We start from the raw sequence: 22456 nt of genomic DNA, 5'->3' as shown, positions 1-22456 counted from the left end.
TTATAGAAGTACTCCATGTGTGCAAAATGCCTAATGTTCAAGGATGTTTAATAATGCATTATGTGTATTTCCCCCCAAATTAGAAATAGCCTAAAATGTCCATTGGTGGTTAAGTAAGTTATGATACAGCCTTCCTATGGAACATGATGCCCCAGTAAAAAGAATGAGGTGGTCTAACTACACCGATGAGGAAAGATTTTGACAAAGCCGTATTGTCTCTCCACCCACTCACCACCCTTTCCCACGTATTGTGTCACTCAGGGATAGAATGTTTGATTAAAGATAATGTTTAAATTTGACAAAGAAAAACTTCGATTAGTACAAAAATTTAAAAAGTTTCTCTCTTCACTCTATGCACCATTGTTAATTTCTCATGTAATAGTTCTGAAAGGGGTTTATGAATATATCAATATATACACAAACTTTTTTAAATTTGCAAAAATGGAATCATTTCGTATATACTGTCGGGCATCTTGCTCCCCACCCCCCCACTTAATTAATAATATGTCTTGAACATCTTTCTATGCGAACATATGCAGATCTACCGAATGCTAAGACGTTGTAATACGAGAAATCACAGCAATACACATCCACACTCCTTCGCTCATAGAAAAAGAAAGAAATAAAAGCCTAGATTATGTGGTCACCTTGGGGTAGAGGAATGGGATGGGGCACAGCAACTTAGATTTTTATCCACAGACTTCTGAATTGTTTAATACTTCGGCAAGTAAAAAGCAAAGAGATAGGTTGACTTGGGTCAACTCTTCACAGATCAAAAAATTTCTAGGCTAAGGAATTCCATCATCACCTTGGCAGATGAGCCGCTCTGACATCCGGGTCCCCTGCTCCTGCCTCAGTAGGTATGTCCTGACACTGATGCTGGCCTTGGATGTTCCATTCACTGGAAGGATCCATACAAAGTCACCCCAAGGCACCTCCTCCACACCACACTTCCTACTCCCACGTCCCCTGACCTCACCTCCCTGCCTCCATGTGCATAGACACCAATGCAGAGAAACCCAGGAGCCTTATTGTCCATAAGTAGAGCTTGGGTTTCATAGCTGGCCCTACAGAATTTGAGCTGGAGGATTTGTCAGAATAATCTCCCTCAAATTCCTTTTAGAATCCCTGGAGAATTGCTTAAACAGTGAACCACTGACCTAGTGAATCATGGTACATCAGGGTGAATGGGCAATACTCTCATTCTTAGGATAGAGGGACTTCTGGATCCTGAGCTGATCTGAGCAATGTTGACCACATCCTTCAAAGACTATAAATAATCTATCAGAAGGGCTTGTGTGGGGTTTTTATTATATTCCTGGAAAATGGTAGTTGTCCCAACTCCAGTCAAGAGTATTTCTAGGGTTTTTTCTCTGGAGTCACATACTTTGGCAAACAGTCCTGATCTCTATGGCAGATGATGGGGAGTGAAGGACACTCTTTGGGCCAGTGACTTAGAATCCTGTTTAGTAATGAGGCTACTTCAGCAATGGCTTTCTCACTACGCAGCTTATACTTGGGAGCGCCCAGGCCTTGAAAGAATAATGCTACTTTTTCTTTGAAATAAGTTTGATGGAAATTCAGAATTTGGTAAGAATAGAAAAGAGAGATAAGAAAACTCTATTCAGTATCTAGTACTAAATATTTGAGATGTATTTCAAGATGTTACTTGAAACACAGAATATGGTCTCATAAATTTGTTAATTTAAAGTATAAAGTTGGCCAGATCTATAACACCTTTCTACTCATGCCTTTCAAATTAGCATAGCAAATTGTCTTCTGAATTAAAAAACTAATAACCCAGCACCAATGGTCAATTTAAACTGTAAAGATGGCACTCCCCTGAAGTGGACACAATTAGATGCTCAATTAATTTCTGTCTACCCAAGAAAGGAGGCCCAGAAGTGAACGTCTAACGGAGGCGTCTCATTTGTCTCTGCTTCAATAATCTGGCTGTTTTCTACCTCCTTCATTTCCTTTGTGGGCTATTGTGCGACAAAAGTGCCTCTATTATCAGATTCAAAATTGAATCCTATGATACTGTAGCCTGAGGAAAAGGAAGCATTGAATATCATTCCTACTTTTAGACCCAGAAGATATTTAGGAAATGTTACTGTATATACACCACATGCAGCATTAGTGCTTTTAATTTCTTTTTTACGGGTGCAATGGAGATTAATTTGCATGAGCTCGTTTCAATTTTCTGTAATAAGATCCAAATTTTGCATTAAGCTTTCCATCTCAAAAACAAACAGTTAAAAAGGACACATTTCTTCTTTTCAAATGTTTTTATTGTAGTTCTATTTTACAGTCCCTGCATCTAATACTCACTTAAAAGCTTGACTATATATACCCATAGGTTCTAATTTGTTTTTTGTTCATTTCCTGATTACCTCCGGTTTCTACCAGGAAACTTCCTAAGTTTTCAAATGCTGCACAACTTGACAAAGCACTAGAATTACCGAAAGGGGTGTCTACAGATCCAGGAAAGGCATTCACTGTACTTAGTACAAAGTCAGAGCGGGTCAACTATGCTCAGGAACAGTGTTCCAGAAAGGGAGGCATTTGTTAACCCCAAGTATGAACTGGTTATAGAATTTGGGATTTCAAAGAACGATAAAGCTTACTGAAATACAGGGGACTTTGCATACCAGGCTATTGTTATTAAACACCGAAGAACTAGATGATGGAATTATGACATTTATGTTCTTTTCAGAAGCCCTTGCTCACACAGGCTACTTTCTAGTTGCAACACAGCTACTGATGGAGAGATCAGACTGCCACCACACCACAGTCTCCTGACGTGTGCAATGTGAACTTCCCAGTATCACCTATGAGGTCAATTAAACGGTTTAACTTAAATCCATCAAGCCTCTAGTACCAAGTTCCAGTTCACCAGGAAGAGAACAGCAGGTGAACCCTCAAGGAAGCAGTTAGACAAATCTAGATGGGGAGAAGTTCTGCAGAACAACTGGCATGGTTTCATGAACAGTGTCATTAAAAAGAAATGAAATGAAATGAAATGAAATGAAATGAAATGAAATGAAATGAAATGAAATGAAATAAGAGTAGCCAAGGTGGCGGAGTAGGAAGACCTTGGCCTCACCTCCTCCTATGAGCACATCAAAATTATAACTATTTACAGAGCAACTACTGATGAGCAAGATTGGAAGACTAGCAGAGATCTATGACTAAAGATGTAGAGAAGGAACCACGACGAGACAGTTAGGAAGAGTGGAGATGCTGTACAGACAAGACATAACCCCCCAGATGGACAACCCACAAATGGGAGGATAATTACAACTGCAGAAGTCCTCCCCAAGGAGTGAGGGGTTTGAGCCCCGTATCAGGCTCCCCGGCCTGGGGGTCCTGCATCAAGAGAGCAAGCCCTGATTTCAAACTATACTACAAAGCTACAGTAGTCAAAATAGTATGGTACTAGCACAAAAATAGACACACAGATCAATGGAACAGAATAGAGAGCCCAGAAATGAACCCACATTTATTGGGCAATTAATCTATGACAAAGGAGGCAATATTATATAATGGGGAAAAGACAGCCTCTTCAATGAATGGTATTAGGAAAATTAGACAGTTACAGGCAAAAGAATCAGATTGAACTACTTTCTCACACCATGCACAAAAGTATATTCAAAATGGATTAAAAAGTTAAATGTAAGACCTAAAACCATAACACCTCTGGTAGAAAACATATGCCCTATGCTCTTCGACACTGGTTTTCTATTTTTTTTTTTTTTTTTTTTTACTATATCTCCTCAGGCAAGGGAAACAAAGGCAAAAATAAACAAATGGGACTACATCCACCTAAAAAGCTTTTGTACAGTGGAGGAAACCATCAACAAAACAAAAAAGGTCATCTTCTGAATGGGAGAAGATATTTGCAAACATTATATCTGGTAAGGGGTTGGTATCCAAAATATACAAATAACTCATGCAACTTAACATCAAAAAAAAACAACCAACCAGATTTAAAAATGGGCAGAGGATCTGAATAGATTTTTTCAAAAAAGGCTGCCAGAAGGCCAACAGGCACGTGAAAAATTTAAATATAAAAAATTTTCTCTCCCCTTTGCCCCCCTCAACATCGTTTATCTGTATTTTGCATCAACCAAAATTTCCCCATCTGCAGAAATACCTGCTCCACCATAAAGAGCACTATTCTCCTAGTATCGTAAGACAACCCCTTAAAGATAACATTCCTTCTCGATCTCAGGAGTCACATGGCGCTTAGATCTGGATTATGTAAACTGCCAATTATAGGTCATCTGATGTACAGTCCTCTGTCTCAAAAAGCTTGTGTAACTGCTCATTGATTTCTAATGAGCAGAACAGTTCTTGGAGCTTTCTGAGTTGCTATTCCTAGATTATAATCCTCAAATGTGGCTCAAATAAAACTTCCATTTCTTTCATAGATTGACTACTGATTAATTTTCATTGACAGGTAACTCCTTAGTGTATCTGGGTTGTAGGACTGTGGTGGTTTTATCTTCTTACTCTGCTACTATCATTTCTTTAAACTTGATTTAGAATTATGTAAGTAATCATATGCTATTAGAACTGCCAATTTATACTATTGAGAACATTGAAAATAAAAATAACTGTCAAGAATTCTTAGATCTAATAAATTCTAAGACTTTGGATATCTTTAATCCTAGAATGATGGTGGGAAATATAGATTATTCAATAAAAATCTGAAGGCAACTGGGGAAAGTTGAAGGAAAAATTGATACCTCAGATTGTATAACTAAAGAATTGTTCAAGAGGTCAAAAATGTAAATATAGAAAATAAAGAAAGAGCAACCACTGGGTTTTTCTGATTTGGGCAAGAGGTCAGGCCAGGTGCATTCTTTGAGATCTATCTAGGACGGAATTAGCTCCTGATCTAACCAAAGGAGATGCAATCAATACTGGCATTTTAAGTCAGGTCTAGTTGTTATTTTTAGTAATAATAGTAATAAATTTAGTAATAAATAATAATAAAAATGAATCTAGTTCTTCTAAGATAAATTACCCTCAAGGATACCTGGGGTGTTTCAGACTGATGTGACTCAGGTCCTACTGCTGCTGTTCAGGTAATTAGAGCAAATGGCCATTCGATCATTATCAAGAATTACTGAGGGGGAGGGTATAGCTCAGTAGTAAAGTGCATGCCTAGCATGCACGAGGACCTGGTTCAATTCCCAGTACCTCCATTGAAAAAAATATACAAATAAACCTAATTACCCCCCTCCCCCCAAAAAAGAATTATTGAAGACTTTGTCAGACACTTTGAGGGCAAATCAGACACAGGGACTATTAATGAGGAGGCTAAGCTGTTTGATTTCAGACAAACCCCTTTGTCTCTAATTGGCCTCAGCTTCCCGACCTAACAATAGGCGTGTGCTCACAGTGGGCTTAAACCACCTCCACTCAGATTCCGACTTCACCTCTTCCTGTTAAGTGACCGCATACAAGTTACTTTGTCCCCCAGCCCCCAAGAAGCCCCAAGGTTCCTCAGCCGTAAAATGGGGATAATACACCAGTCTTTGGTTGTGTTGAGGCTGGAATTAGTCGACGGCAGGCGCACAGCGCTTGGGCGGTCACTGTGAGGGGCTCCCACTGCCCGCGGACCCCTGACGGCAGGCGGTGCGATCCGGACACCAATCGCGGCCGCCACGGGAGGGGGGCGCTGGGGCTTCCTTCCGTCGCCGACGCCTCACTGTCCCCCCAGCGGGGGGCGGGCCTGCCGGGTGGGCGCGGCGCGGACAGCCGGCCGGGCCCGCGGCGTCGGGGCACCGAGGTGCGGAGGAGCCGCGGCCGCGCCCACGCTCGGCCGCCCACACCGACCCGAGGGGACGGTGGGAGGACGCGAAGCGCCCCTGGCCTCGCCGGGCTCGGCAGCACTTCCGGCGGAGGGCCGGGTCCGCCCGACGGCAAGTCGCGGGCGCGAACGGCGGCGCCGCGGCGGGCCCGGCCAGTGGAGGCCCCGAGCCAGCTGAAAGCGCGACGGCGATTCCCGAGAGCGCCCGAGGGCCGCTCCTCTGGAGGAGGAGGAAATGGAGGGAGAGGACCGTGGGGACCAACCGCGCGGCCCCGAGCACAGACGGAAGAAGCACAGAAACCCCTCAGAGATGGCCAGGTCCCACCACAGGTCCCGCAGCCCGGAGAGGGGCGAGGACAGAAGGCAGCGCCACAGGGTTTCTCCAGCTTTTTCTTCGAGGCCAGGATCTTCTGGTTACGGCCAGTCCCCTCCATGGTCTACGCGTCCTCGTCTGATGACCGGGGACCGTCACAGACGCCCTGCCGAGGCCGGCGCTGCACACCGGAGGCCCGGAGAAGGCCCCTCTGATGCCCCTCACGCCAGACGGGGGCTCAGTCAAGACCACCGCCTGGGTGCACCCCACGGCAGCGGGGCTGGGAGTCAAAGCAGAGGGCACCAGCCTCATCATGGGGACAAGCGCCCGGTGGGTGCCAAGGGACACGAGACGTCCTCTGCTTTGATCAGCAAGAAGTCAAGCCTTGACTTCTCCAGACAGAAAAGCCCAAGGCCGCCTCTCTCCTTGGGCCACACGAAGGAGAATCCGCCCTCTAGTGGTGTCAAGAAGGAGAAGGAAAGAGAAGGCCACGGCATCCAGTTTTCACCTCCCTTCAGGCGACTTTCCCACCATCTTAAAAAGCGAAAGCACGAAGACTCTGTGAATACCAAATGGGACAAAAACAAGCGAAGTCTCGACCGCTTAGACGCAGCCGAGTGTTCTGGAGGCCTTTTGCCCAAGGTGAAAGAGAAGATTTCTAATAACCAAAAGATTCAAACAAGAAAAATGAGACCTCCTGTTTCGGATGGAACGCCAGTAGGGGGCTCCCTCTCTGAATTTACGGATAATGAATTCAAACCGCCCACCATGTCTTTGGAGTCACACCTCAACCACGACCAGCCCAGGGAGAAAAAGATTAGGAAAACTTCAGCCACTGCTCTTGAAGAAAAAGGACTTAAAAAAAATGATTCAAGTGAAAACTTGGACTCGGTTCAGGAACTATCTAAGGTGAATAAAAACAAATCAGGGAAGCTGCCACCATCTGGAAACGACTGGGCCAAACTGAAAAAGGTGCCCCCTGATGCATTACCAGTATGGCCAGACCTCCCGTTACCCAGGGTCCAGGCCAAGTACTGTCCACTTCCAGCCTTTGAATTGATGTCCTCCTTCCGACCAAAGCAAAAAGCACTGCCCTCACCCCAGAAAGAGGAAGACGTTGGATTTACTGGACGCAGAATGAACTCTAAGATGCAGGTATATTCTGGTTCCAAGTGTGCCTATCTCCCCAAAATGATGACCTTGCGCCAACAGTGCATCTGGGTACTTAAAAACAACATCAATTCAATCTTTAAAGTGGGAGGAGTCCCATATTCAGTTCTTGAACCCATTTTGAAGAGCTGTGCACCTGATCAGCTGTATCGCATAGAGAAATACAATCATGCACTAGTCAAAGAAACAGATAAATTATGGAAAATTCACTGTCACCAAAACTTTAGGAAAGAAAGGCCAAAAGAGGATGAGTCATGGCGAGAGATGTACCTGCGGCTTCAGGATGCCCGAGAGCAGCGGCTTCGAGCGCTGGCAGTGAACATCCAATCTGCGCACGCCAATAAGCCCAAAGGCCGACAAGCACAGATGATCCTTTTCAACTCTGTGGCCAGGCCACCTGCTGATGTTCGAAGGAGGCAGAAGTTTGAAATAGGAGGAGCAGCTGTCCCAGAAAAAGTCAAGATCAAGCCAGCCCCATACCCCACAGGAGGCAGCCATGCTCCCTCCAACAACAATAGCCTTGACCTCATCCACGAGAAGCCGGCCTATGCCTGCCCAAGCACCACTAGTACCCATTTGATGCGTGTGGTCAGCAGCAGAAAACCTGCGAAAAAAATTGCCCCAATGATGGCCAAGGCCATTAAAGATTTCAAGAACAGATTCTCCCGATGATAAATTGAGGCCTTGCCTTGGAGATGGAATTCAGGGAAGAGGAATATAGAGGCATTGGGGGTTAGGGAATGGGATTTCCAAAGGAGACCAGAATCTTTTGCTTTGTAAAAACTTTTGGACTCTGACTCCTGTAGTTTTCAAGTGTTGTACCTGTGAATGTTCATGCCACAGCCACGGTCTCCCTGCCTGGAGAACACTTTAGGATTCTGAAGATGAGAAGCCTCATTCTCACTGAGGATTTTAAGATCAACTGTGCTTTTGTTGTTAACTAGCCTCTTTGTAAACAGTAAGGCATAGTCTTAATAAATATTATCCCCAGATTGTATTTCTATAATTAAATAAAAGTACTAAACGTGAGATTTTTTTTTTTTTAAATCTCTTGAGTAGATGAGGCCTTCTTGGACACAAACCCAGAGGCCATTAATTTAAAAGACTGATATATGTGACCGTATAAAAATTTAAAAATATACAGGGAAGGGTATAGCTCCATGGTAGAGTGTGTGCTTAGCATGAATGAGGTCTTGATTTCAACCCCCCAATACTTCCATTAAAAAATAAATAAACCTAACTACCTCCCCCCCAAAAATTTAAAATATATTAAAAAAAAAAGGTCAAAAGATAAATAAACTGGGAAAGATATTTACAACTCAGTTACCATTCAAAAGGTCAATTCCCTAATTATATATAATAAGGGCCCACAAATCAATGATTAAAATGACAATAATTTACTATAAAAATGCGAAAACATAGGAAAAGATGGTTTACACAAAAGGAAACACAAATGACTCTTAAATATATGACAAGATGCTCAGGAATAGACCTACAAATATATGGTAACTTGAATTTTTACAAAGTTGCCACTGTAATTCAAAAAATGTTTAAAAGGTGCTGGAGCAACTGGATAACCAAATAGGGAAAAAATGAAGCTTAACCTCTATCTCACAAACACACAAATTAATTGAACAATCTTAAATTTCTATGTACCTAATAACATGACATCAAAATAAATAAAGCAAAAATTGATAAAATCAAAAGGAGAAATAGGCAAAAAGTATAATCAGTGCGAGATTTTCATATGCCTTCCTCAATAATTAATAGAACAAGAAGAAAAAATGTGTAAGATATAAAAGATTTAAACAACACAGTTAAGAAATTTAAACATACACTAAGCCATAAAACAATTCTGGACAAATGTCAGAACTGAAATCATGTAGAATATTGTTACATAAACACAATGCAATTAAGCTAGAAAACAGTGTAAAAAGGTACCAATAGACTTCCTATACACAAATAATACGCTTCTAAATACTTACGGATCAGACAAAAATCACCATAGAACTTAGAAAATATTTGGAATTGAATGAAAAGGAAAAAATTAAAATGCTACATATTAAAACATGTGGAAGCAGGCAAAGCAGTGATTAGAGGAAATTTTATATCTTTAAATGCATCTGTTAAAAAAGAAAAAAGGTAAATATTAATAAGCTAACCAACTATATTAATTAGAAAATAATAAAATAAATCCAAGGAAAGTATAAGGTCATAATTTTAAGAATATAAAAGTAGAGAAATAGAAATCAAACTTACAATAGTCAGGATCAACAAAACAAAAGTTGGTTCTTTGAAAAGACCAATAAAACTGATAAACCTTTGGTAATCTGATGGAAAAAAAAAGAGAAGGCACAAATAACCAATGTTAAGAATAAAAAGGGAAGATGGTTACAGATCCTCCATATATTTATTTTTAAAAGCTAGGATATTATGAACAATTATGCCAATATATTTGAAATTTTAGATGAGATGAATAAATTCCAAGAAAACACAATATACCAAACTGACACCAAAAAATTTTTTTAAAGTATCAATAGTCCTGTTGAAAAGAACTTGAATCTGTTTAAAAAAAAAGAAAACAAACAAACAAACAAACAAAACCCTTTCTATGGGAATTCCATACCTAGGTTTCTTTTAAAGCAAATTCTACCAAACATTCAACAATAGCAACACAATGCCAATCTTCATGATTTCTTCTACAGAATGGAAAGAGGGAACATTTCTCAATTAATTTTATGAGGACAGCATATCCCTTACATCAAAAGCTGACAAGGACATTTTAAAGAGAAAAGTAATAGGCCAGTGTCACTAATTAATACAGATGGGAAAACCCTAAGCAAAATATTAGCAAAGTCAATCAGCATTATGTAATACCAAACTTCAGGGGCCCAGGAGTGAGGTAAGGTTGTTTGAATATTAGAGAATCAAGCAATATAGTTAATGCACCACATTACAAAATAAAGAGAAGTCATATGATTACTTCAACAAACATAGAAAAGTATTTGATAAAATTAAACATCATTTCCTTGATTAAAGAAAAAAAAAAACAAAGAGCAAACAACTCAGGCAGACTAGGAATAGAAGAGAGCTGCCTTAACTTGACAAAAAGATATCTACAAAAAAACTTTACAGTAAACATTGTAGAAGAGGGTGAAATGTTAAAAGCTTTCCCTTTGAGATTGGAGAAAAGACAATAATGCCTCTTATCCCCACTTCTATTCAATATTACATTATATTGGATGTCCTAATCAGTAAGAGTAGGCCAGGAAATAAATGGCATCAAGAATCGAAAAGAAGGGAGGGGATGGCTCAAATGGTAAAGTGCATGCTTTGCATGCACAAGGTCCTGGGTTCAATCCTCAGTATCTCCATTAAAAAATAAATAAATAAACCTAATTCCCTCCCCCCAAACAAATAAAAAAAATTCTTTTAATTGAAAAGAAAGAATTAACTCTGTCTTTATTCATGGATAATTTGATTGAGTATGTAAAGATATCTAAAGAATTCACAGATAATTATTAAAAGTAATCAATGAATTTAGCAATGTTGCCAAAATAAGGTCAATACACAAAATCAGTTGCACTTCTACATATCAATAACAAACATAAAATTAAGTTTAAAAAAACAAGAAACGGGGGTGGGGGGGAAGGTTATAGCTCAGTGGTAAAGATCTGGGTTCAATCCCTAGTACTTCCATTAAAAGAAAAAAAAATAGTAATAATAAATAAGCCTAATTACCTCTTCCCTTCCCCCCCAAAAAACAAGAAACCATTTACACTGACATGAAAACCATTTAGAAAGTATCAAGAAACAAAAGGTATTTCTAACAAAAGGTGGGCAAAACATCTATGCAGAAAACTCTAAATCGCTACTGAAAAAATTAAGGAAGCCAGAATAAAGAGACACTATATTCTTTGATTGGAAGACTCATTATTTTTAAACTGTCAGTTCTTCTCAAATTTATCTTCAGATTCACTGCCTCCCCAATCAAAATCCAGCAATCTTTGTGGATTCTAAAACATGTAAACAGATGTTGTCAAAACTAGTGGCCATTTGACAAAAAAGAACAAGCAGAAGTCTTTGCTCAAGTGGATACTGAGAATGGATACAACTACAGTTATTAAGACAGTGTGGTATTGGCATAGGAAATAGACAAATAGACCAGTGGAACAGACTTGAGGACCCAGAAACAATTCTGCCTCTTTTTCAAGTCTCTAAGTTCCATTTTATTCTTCTTATATCTTCTGTTTTTCTCCTCTTTATAATCATGTTTTCCTAAATGCTTAAACATATTTATAATAGCTACTTTTAAAGACCCTGTCTGCTAATTCTGTCTTTTCTCATATTTCTGGATCTTCTGTTGACTGATTTTTGTCCCAGTTTTGCCACATTTTCCTGTTTTTTTTAATGACAGCTAGTAACTTTTTCTTGGATGCCAGTCTTGTGAATCTAGATTTTATTGCCTTCTTTTAGGTGTGTTGAGGGGTTCTGGAGGGCAGATAGTTTAGTATTTGCAGGTAAGTCTGATCCTATCAAACTTTGTCAGGAAAGAGGTTATCTCAAGTCACCAGTATTCTACAGTTTTAAGTTTAGCTTTCTCTTAAGGCACTGCCTTCCTGGAATCTCTACAAAATGCTCTGCTGTTCCACAAGGTGTCTCCACTCGGTTCGGTTGGAATGAAATTGTCTCTCAGTGTTATGTGAGCACTGTAGTTGTTCAGTATAGAGAGTTCCCTGGTAATTGGTTTTTCCCCAGTTTCAAAACGTTTTCACTCCATGTATGCACAGCTTAGTATTCAGCCCTAAACTCAGAAGTATGGAACTGTTTGCAAAGCTCCCTCCTTTCTGGTCCTCCTTTCCTCCCAATTCTAAGCACCTAAGTCCTCCCAAACTCAACTCTCTGCCTTATCTCTGCAAAACTGCTGTGCTCTGCTTAGATATTCCTTGTGTGCTGGAACCCATCAGAAGACCTTCTCTCATGATCACATTGTCCATTGTCTGAAAACAGATTATTCATATATTTAGTCCAGTTTTCTAGTTACCTAGAGCAGAAAGGCTAGTCTGGTACCATCTACACTATCACATTTGAAAGCAGAAAGCCATACCAATTTTTTTTTAACATTTACAAGATTTATCTCTCTAGTGAGATATATACTTTCTGTACTTAAAAATAAAACCTAGTATAATTAATGTTATTTTTACAAAAGAAAGGATCTTTAAAACCCAAAACATCAAATATACAAATTCATAGCTGTAGATTCTCATATTCTCAGTTAGTAGTTAAAAAGGAAAAAAAAAAGAACAAATCTCTAAATGTAGCAATGTGACACGAGCAATATGTCCCAGGTTTTCTGATCAGTTTCCTTTTCTTGGTCCAGGCACAGGAAGAAAGTGGTTCAACAGCGGCCACAGTATTTTTAAAGACGCCCACAAGGCTACAGCAGTGGTCAGCAGTGAAGTGGTTAATCTTTCTTATGTAAGAGAGAACTGATCACTTAAAGCATAAGAGTTACTTAAAATTCAGCTTAGCTTTATGGTGATTTAGAGTTTGTTTAATTAGTATTTAGAACTGCACATTGTTTATAGCTATTGGTATTTCAATAGATCCTTTAATGTTGGATAATTTAAAGTTTAATAAGCCTTAGTTCTCTGAAGAAAAACATAGATGTAATTAAATTTTCAATTACTCTAGTTTTTTTTTAAGAGGCCTATGCAATTAATAAAATCTAAGGCATTTAACAACACTCATTTAAAAGCCTAGTCATCCACCTCATTAATTAGCTAACACTTTTACAGTAGATATTTAATATAAAAGTCTCACATAAGCAAAGTCCCATCTTTTGAAAAGTACGTGTAATGACACGAGAATAAATCAAAGCAACTGTTTCAGATTATTTTGTATGTTCACATGAATATGCGGCTCAGTTACGACTTTCTAAAAACCATTCTTCTGCATTGGTACCAATTACTGTTTGTGTTTGTTCTTGGGTGGTCAAATTAAATACCCTGAAGCAATTGCTCCTCACAGATTCCTTGCCCTTAGCACAGTTTAGAGGATCTTACATTCAAGTTGGAAAAAAAAAAAAAAAAGGAAGTGGCAGAGGTTTACAGATTGAAAAGTCTTATTTTAATTAAACACGAAATTCAAAATGGAATAGGAGCAAATTCTCTACTCACAGGTCTTTGCTACCCAGAGATCACTGCAGCATCAGTACTACGCAGGAACTCATGACACACGCCCCGCCCCAGAACTACTGGATCACAATCTGAATTTTCAAGACATCCCAGTTGAGGGCTCAGCAAAGAAGTCCAGTCTAGAGTCAGTTTGGGGGAGTTGTTGGCATACAGGCGGCACCAGAGGTCATGACACCGTATGAGACCACCTAAGGCAGTAGTTTTCAAACCTAGAGTGTGCATTTACAATGTAAGTTTCAAGACCTCCATCCCAGAGAATTTCTGATTAAGTAATTCTTGGCAGGTCCAAGAATCTGATTTATTAAAAGCCAACCCAAAACGTTCTGATGCAGGTAGTACAGGCTCAGATCGGAATGGGCTTAGCACAGTCCAGAGGTGAGGAAGCAGCAACGGCAAATGCAGCCAATCCTTCCCAGAAGTTGGAGAGAAACTGGAGAAGTTGGAGAGAGGCTGGTAGGTAGAGGGGATGTGAGGCCAAAGGGTTACCTTTTTTTGTAATATTGTTTTTTCCCCCCAAAGCAAATGGCTGCTTTATTTCTTCAAAAGAAGAGAAGGAAAGAAAGTGCTGGAGCAGGGAAGAGGAAAGCACTCAGAGTGGGGAAAGGAAAACGTTGGAGTGGGTGGTGTCAGCCAAGATGGCCAGTGGAGACAGCTCCTGTATTGTTTGTTTGTTTTTTTTTAAGGTGGGAGTGGTGGTTCATAATTTTGGCTACAGATTATAATTACCTATTGAGGTTTTTTAAAATATCAATGCTCAAGAAACACCAAAACCAGTAAATCATAATCTCTGGAGGTGGCACCAGATATCAGTGGTTTTTTTTTTTTTTTTTTTTTTTTAATTTTATCCCTTTCCTCCACTAAAGCTTTGTTTTTATTTCCCCAGTGACTGGCATACAGTACATCTTCAATTCATGTTTTTTGTTGTGGAAAGTATTGTTGGGCCAGTTAACCAAAAACACACACAACAGGAGAATGCATGTAATCTCTGTGTGAAAAGGATTATAGTCCAATTACGTTACTTCCAAAAGGGGGAACGGAGGCCCGAGAAAGGAATTCAATTCCTAAGGCCTCTCAGCCTTGGTAGTAGTGAACCAGGACCAGAGCCCAGTATTCCAACTCCCAGGACAGTGTTGTCCTGCCTTTTAACAATCTCATTTTGACCACTCCGCAAACCCGCTCACCCATCAAGACTCAGCTTGCGTAATAATACCCACCCCTCGACACCTCATTTCCTCAGTCACAAACCAACCTGCCATCTTTCACCAAACCCGCTGTCAAGCCCAGACCCGCCTGGGTCTCAGACCCATTCCTCCCCATCACCGCCTCAAGCCCAGCCCCCGACTTAACCGGTGAGGCGTAAGGGCCCACACTACCCTTGCGGCACTCGGGCAGTGGACTCGGTCGCCATAGCAACCGGAGACACGCGAACCCGCCCGCAGCAACAAGGGGAGAGAAGTTCCTGGTAATACAGCTTTTTTCGTGTATATGCCTTCCTTACCGCTTCCCGCGCCTGGTGCGTTAATTTGAGGGTCTGGTAAGAAAGCTCCATCAGGACACTGTTACAGACCGAGAAAAGGGAGGATAGGAGCCTCCGAGGAAGGCGGCTCAGGGAAACCTGACGCTCATCTAGCCCGCTCGCTTTAGGATTGGCCAGAGCCTAGACATGCCAGCCAATCACTGGGCAAAGAGGATTCTTTACTCATGCCAATCAACGTTAAAATAGGCCCGTTAAACCCGACGTTTGCGCCTGTACTGGCCAATCAAGAGACAGAAAGGGGGTGATTGGCAGATCCTGGGGCATTTGCAATTGTTTTCTTTCTCTTAATTCTGTCTCTGAAGTTTATATCCCATGGTATTTGTCCTTTAAAAAAATTTTTTTTTCTTGAAATTTCTCTTATATATTTTTATTTATTTATTTTTACTGGTGGGAGAAGGTAGTTAGGTTCACTTATTTATTTTCAGAGGAGGTACTGGGGATTGAACCCTAGACCATTATGTAAGTTACTATGCACGTGCTCTACCGCTTGAACCATGCCCTCCCCCTCCAGAGTATTTGTCCTTGATTTCGGCAGTTATTCAGGCCTCTGTGGCCTAAGCTTATGCTCCCAAGTCTATTTTGGCATCCCATCTTGTCTAGGCTCCCCCCTCCCTCCCAATTAAGGTAAAGGTTTGGAAATTCCTTCCTGCTTTACTTTTAAATTGTCTGTACTTAGTCCATTTAGACTGATAGAATCTGTAGGTTTTGGCTGTCAGGAGTTTTCTGGGATACAAACTGTGAATTAAACTTTCCCTTCTTCTCCAACGTCCTCCATATTATACCTACTCTCAAAAGAAGTGAACAAACACGGACTTGACATTTTCCTCCACCTTATTTCCTTCATGTATTAACTACTCTTGTGTCTTCAATGTTGTTTCCTTCTGTCTCTCTTGCTGTGATTCTTACTCTAAACCATCCCCTCTTCATTATCTTTGACTTTCTTCATCCATTCTCTCCCCTAAGGATACAAAAATATTCAAATCTCCTCAATTAAAAAAAAAAAGTTCTTATCGTATAATTGTTTAATTGAATCACCTGGCTGGCATTCATTTCGAACTTTCTGAAAGGACTGGCCATTCTCTTCATTTCCTCACCTTCCATTCATTTCTCAACACATTTGTCCCTTCTCCTGTGAAGTTGTTCTTGCCAGAGTTGCCAGTAACTTCCAAATTAGGAAATCCAGTTATAGATTATTTTGCACTTTACCTTATTTAAACTTGGCACCACTTGAAATTGTTCACCACTCTCCCATTAGTAATAATAGCTATACTTTATTCAACATCTATAGACCAGATAGATAATGTATTATATGATCTACGTGGTTATTTAATTAAATCCTAACACCACATGGAGAAGTTATTAAACTCCCAATTGACAGCTGTGGAAATGGGTTCAAAGCGCTGAATTAACCAATTCTGGGTTATTCAACAAGGTAGTTAGGATGCAAACCTAAGTCTCCTGACTGAGGCCAGTGTTCCTTTCCACTGCACCATGTTGCTACTCTTTCTGTCCAGTTTCACCTGTCATTCCCACCCCGACACAAGCACACTTGCCTAATAAAAGCCTATTTTGCCCACTAAGAGCCAGGTGAGGAATCACTTTCTAGGAAAATTCAGTGGAGTTTATCAGATCACTACACTTACTCCAGGCAGGGCCGAGGTGGAGAGAAACTTAATTCCTGATTCTACTACATACCTTTCATGTTACACTCGTTACATTGTTTTGTCAACATGATTTTCAAAAAGTCAAAAATATGACTCTCTTTGATATGAACAGACACATGTCAAAGATTTTACCTAACTCTTTGAGGGAGCCAGTAAGATGGTAAAGCTGGTTTAAATAGCATTTTGAGGAACTGGGTATTTATAGACATTTTGAGAAAAAAATGTTAGAATAAGATTGCTAGGTTAGATACAAAACTAGTTAACATTCCACAGGGCAATAAAACCTTGACATTTTCTTTTCTAAAGGACAGAGATACATTCTTCTAGTACTAGGGCCATTTGTATTTAAATTTTAACTAATTAAAATTAAAAATTCAGTTCCTCAGTCACATTAGCCACAAATACTCAATTGTCATATGTAGCTAATGCCTAATGTATTGGACAGTACAGATACAGAACATTTCCATCATCACAAAAAGTCCTTTTGGACAGAGTTGGGCCTCTTAAACTTTGCTCTAGTATAACATTGAAAGGACATGCTGTACTCTTCTGCCTTATTTCCAAATTTAATATAATTTTTTCTAAAGACTTTTCTCTACATTACCACTGGCTTTCAAATGTTTCTGAGACCCGCATTAAGAAATACATTTTGGGGGCAAGGGTATATAGCTCAGTGGTAGAGTGTGTGCTTAGCATGCATGAGGTCCTGGGTTCAATCCCCAGTAACTCCTCTAAAAAAGTAAAATAAATAAATAAACCTAATTACCTCCCCTCTCAAAAAAAAAAGACCCCAAAAAAGAAAGGAATACATTTTTTGGTCAATTAGTGTTTGACAAGGGAGCCAAGAATATTCAGTGGGGAAAATACAGTCTCTTCAACAAGTGGAGTTGGAAAAACTGGGTATTTACATGCAAAAGAATGAAATTGGACCCCTATCTTATACCACTCACAAGAATTAACTTGAAATGGATTAAGGACTTAAATGTAAGACCTGAAACCATAAAACTCCAAGAAGAAAACATAGGGAAAACGCTCTTTAACATTAGTCTGGGCAATGATTTCTTTTTGATATGACACCAAAAGCACAAATGACAAAGCAGATATCAACAGGTGGGATTACATCAAACTAAAAAGCTTCTGCACAACAAAATAAATGATCAATCAAAAGAAAAGGCAACCTATAGAATGGAAGAAAATATTTGCCATCTTTCTGATAAGAGATTAATATTCAAAATATATAAGGAAATCATACAACACAATAGCAAAAGCAAACAACCCTTTTTAAAAATGGGCAGAGGACTTGAATAGACATTTTTCCAAAGAAGACATACAAATGGCCAACAAGTACATGAAAAGATGCTCAACCTCATTAATCATAAGGGAAATGCAAATCAAAACCACAATGACATATCATCTCACACCTGTTAGAATGGCTATTATAAAAAATACAAAAGATAAGAATGTAGAGAAAAAGGAACCCTTGGGAACTCTTGGTGAGAATATAAACTAATACAACCACAATGGAAAACCCTATGGAGGTTATTCAAAAAATTAAAAATAGAGCTACCATATGATACAGCAATTCTACTTCTGGGTATATATCTGAAAGAAATGAAATCACTATGTTGAAGAGATATCTGCATACCCATGTTCATTGCAGCATTCTTTACAAGACTTAAGACAAAGAAACAGTCCAGATGTTATAGAAATACATCTTTAAAGTGCTGGAAGAAAACAAAATATTGTCAACTTAGAATTCTATATCCGGTGAAAGCATTCATCAGAAATCAAGGTGACTTTGACAGTGTGACTGCCAGCAGCTGGGAGGTCAAAAAAGAGGCTGTGGAAGTAGTCTAGATGAGAAATAATGGGACAGGGACTATTAGGACCAAGAGGAGAGACTCTGGAAGTCACTTGACCCCAGAGTTATTTCCAGAGTTAATTTTCTAGAATAGAGATCTTATCACACTACTACCTACAAAATTTTATGTTGTGTCCTAGAGCATCCAAATCCCTTATTTTAACATGTCTGACCCTCCCCAATTTCATCTCACCCTGTATTTAAATTAGTTTTTTTTTTTAAATTGAAGTACAGTCAGTTTACACTGTGTCAATTTCTGGTGTACAGTATAATGTTTCAGTCATACATATACATACATATATTCCTTTTCATATTCTTTTTCATTATAGGTTACTATAAGATATTGAATATAATTCCCTGTGCTATACAGTAGGACCTTGTTGTTTATCTGTTTTATATATAGTAGTTAGTATCTGCAAATCTCAACTCCCAATTTATCCCTTCCCACCGCTTTTCCCCTCTGGTAACCATAAGTTTGTTTTAATTAATGCCACCATTTTAGAAAGAAAAAGCAAAGGCAGAAGCATGAGTTTTTGTCCTTTTTAGAAAGGAATGCATGTTTTCTCACTGAAATTCTCCAGTGAGATTTGTTGGGCCAGGGCAGGATTTCTCAATCTCAGCCCCATTGACATTTGGGGCCAGATAATTCTTTGTTGTTAGGGAGCTGACCTGTGCATCCAAGGATGTTTGGCAGCATCCCTGGCCTCCATCCACTAGATACAGTGGCACCCCCAAATTATGACTACCAAAAATATCTCCACATATTGCCAAATGTCGATTGAACCCCTGGAGAGCAAAACTGCCCCTAGGTTAGAACTTTTTTTTTCTCTCAGAAAGAAAACAAAAGCAAAAACCCACCACCATATTTAATAAGTTTAACATTTCCCCTGATCTAAAGAGAAAGATGTCAAAAGAAAACCGAGGGCATATACATCACAACCACCACCATCCAACCCAGATAACATAAAAGAAAAAAATAAGGGCAAAGTTCTATTCAACAAATTTATCTTAGCTCCTGGAAGATCTTTCCGCATCCCATATCCACATCCTCTTTCTCTCGTGCCCACTTGGGCCTTCAGAATAGCAGTTTTTCCCCAGCCGCACAAGCCTTAGTTTTTCTTTTTCTGCCCTTTACTGTGGGTGCGTTTTCCAACATGTCGGGCAAGATCAGAAAGCAGATCTTCCAGCCACGGATGCGCACCTGCTCCAGCTGAGCCACTCAGCCATCTCTTTGGGGGCCTGTGATGCTGGACATCTGGCAGCTCTTGTCCTGGCCTCACGAACTTCCCGTGGGACGCCTCACAGGGTGTCTCACATTCACAATGTGGCCCTTAGGCTCGTGGAGGACTTGGACCCGCACAGCAGTAGACATCTCCATGGGAAGACAGTGTGGCTTCTGCCTCAGAAAAGGACTTTGTCACTCCACGGACTCAGGGAGGGCGTCAGGTGAGTGAAGACCCTACCAGCATTACTGGACCCATTTTTTAAAATGTATCCATTAATTGCCTTCTAAACTATTAATACCTACAGAGAAAAGGAAAACTCCCCTTTCTAAGGAAATGTTATTGTCCTCTCCATTCATAAAAAATTCATTAAATTTCTTGTTCTTGAGTTTTAAAACATTGTTCAAATAGTCACCGAAGTAACAAAGTTGTGTCTGGTGTGCACCTTGGTAACGCTTCCAAGTTTTGTCACTGTCACTTGTTTCTCAAGGCATAATATTTCTAAAGTATTGAAAAACACAGCCCAACTTCAGTTGGAGAAAAAGAGTTTTTCCCACTTGTTCTTCCTCTTACAGCAAGGATGTTTTACAGGGTGAATTCTGGGTGTTTTTTAATCATAAGCTTTTCGTTTTACTGATCACTGTTTTCAAACTGTGCGTGAATCCGTCAGTACCTATCCCTTTCTCTCCACCAGCCTCTCCCCACGCAAACACCTCGGAATTCTGTGTTCACAAACTCACTGATGTCAAACCCCCCTCCCCAGAGCTTCTCCAGGCATGAGAGAAATGAGAGGGAGTTTTCAAGAACGACAAGAAATACACCTGCTTATCTGCCAATCCTGTGACAGGCAACTATGTCATCTCTGAATATATATTGTTAAAATTCCATTTTTCATTGTTGCTTTAAAAGAATGTATCCTGCCATTCCTTAAAAACTGTCAACTCTGTCAGTGAGAAGAGAAGACGTTTTCATTGTATCTTCTGTGTTGGTATAAATCTTTCTCTGCCAAAGGTTGTTGAAATGTAAGAATAAAGACCTTTTACTGGACCTTATCCAAAAATGGAACGAAATCTGGTTTTTACCCCATCACTGTTTTCAGTGTCATTTTCTAAGTGGTATCAAAATCTTTGTCCTGCCTTTCTAACTTCATCTCCACAACAGTCCTCCTGCCGCTGTTCCTGCAGCCACGGAGAGTGATTCAGAGGCACACAGACCAGGATTGGAATATTGCCCCGTCACTTACTGCTCTGTAACTTTAGTAAAGGTATTAGACCTGTTCAGGCCTTGTCTCCTCATCTGTAAAATGGGTATAGTAATATCGTCTCATAGTTGGATGAGACCATGTGTGGGAAAGACTGCCTTAGTCAAGTTTCCTTGATTAAGAGATTGTAAGTTTCTTGTTTGTTTCTAGAAGAATGAATCATCAACAAGACAGAGTTACCTACCCATATTACTTTTTTAAATGAAGGCAGTGGATTTTCCTGGAAGAATAGTGGGGGTAACATGCCATTAAGCCAAGGAAACATTGAACAGTGAGGTTCAGAAAGGGTAGAAACCAGTGCAGCTGCAAGGACCGCAGCAGCTGCTCCCTTCACTCAAAAATGTCCTGCCATTCATATGAGTCATCTTCAAACTTCTTTAGCTGACACGTCACTCAGCACAAATTTTCAAGAAAAAGAAACTGATTGCTTTCCCCTGGGTAACAGATGGGCCTTTCTCAGTCTGCCCTCCTCCAAATCTGACCAGCTGTGTGACTGGGGAGTAGGCTCCCGTGTCACAAATGGGTTTGCAGGGCCCATGAGAAGGAGAGGAAAGCTGACATGCACCCCAAAATGTAGGTGGGTCCAGTGCTTGGAAATGCCTGGCCCATAATGAGTGCTTAATGAGTCTTAGCAATTGTTGTTACTGCCAATAGAGTACCCTGTAATTTTCAGGCTCCATACATTTGATTACACCGGGTTTTTTTAACCACTGAAATGCCATTCCTCCTCTGTTTGAATGAAAACGAAATAATTCATTTATTTATTTGTCCAGAAAATATTTATTTCATAGTTAATATGAGTCAAATGATAGGGACAGAATGGAGAACAAAGCCCCTGCCTTCATGGAATTTATATTCCGTTGGGGTGGGGACTCTGGGAAGAACTGTTTCCCTAAACCATCACTTAGTATAATTTGGGATAATGAGAAGTTCCAAAAGGAAAATAAAACAGTTTGAGGGAATAAATAATGATAGTGGAGGAAGAGTAAGGGCCAAATGGGGGAGATAAAACAGGGCCTGTGGACTGTGGTAAGGAGTTTAATTTTCATCTTTAGAGTGCTGTAAACCTGTTGAAAGATTTTGAATAAGGAGATGGTGAAATCAGATTTATATTTATGAAAAAAATCATTCTGGCTGTTATACGGAGCATGATTGTAGAGGAACAAGATAGAAAGCAAGATAGAAAGACAGGAGGCTACTGTGGTCATCCAGAACAATGGTGGCAGTAACAGTGAAGTAGTCAAAAATGATCAGATTTAGGATATATTTTGTGTTCTGTTTTATTGTGAAATGTTTCAAGCATACAGATATAGAAAATAATAGATTGGTATATCAACCTTCCAGTTCTCTCATATCTTAACCTTTTGCTGTTTGTTTCAGATCTTTTTTTTTTTTTTTTAAAGAAAGAA

General features: G+C 39.9%; 2 protein-coding genes across 2 annotated transcripts in view; one reads left to right on the top strand and one right to left on the bottom strand.

The window, feature by feature from the left end:
- Nucleotides 1-15083, bottom strand: part of KATNAL2 (katanin catalytic subunit A1 like 2) — a 67768-nt gene extending 52685 nt beyond the window's left edge. Inside the window, exon 1 of the mRNA XM_010990144.3 lies at nucleotides 15000-15083. Within this exon, the coding sequence (XP_010988446.3) occupies nucleotides 15000-15050 (51 nt within the window). The 5' untranslated portion in view covers nucleotides 15051-15083. The remainder of the gene's footprint in view (nucleotides 1-14999) is intronic.
- LOC105097600 (elongin-A-like) lies at nucleotides 817-8274 on the top strand. The gene is made up of 3 exons (XM_064480294.1): nucleotides 817-860; nucleotides 3146-3180; nucleotides 6013-8274. The coding sequence occupies exons 1-3, from the start codon at nucleotides 817-819 to the stop codon at nucleotides 7974-7976; spliced, it is 2043 nt and encodes a 680-aa protein (XP_064336364.1). The 3' UTR covers nucleotides 7977-8274.
- Nucleotides 15084-22456: the final 7373 nt, after the last annotated feature.

This window comes from Camelus dromedarius, chromosome 28 (genome assembly GCF_036321535.1).
Source record: "Camelus dromedarius isolate mCamDro1 chromosome 28, mCamDro1.pat, whole genome shotgun sequence".
In the NCBI taxonomy this organism is placed as follows: Eukaryota; Metazoa; Chordata; class Mammalia; order Artiodactyla; family Camelidae; genus Camelus; species Camelus dromedarius.
This window is presented reverse-complemented; position numbering and strand designations above follow the sequence as displayed.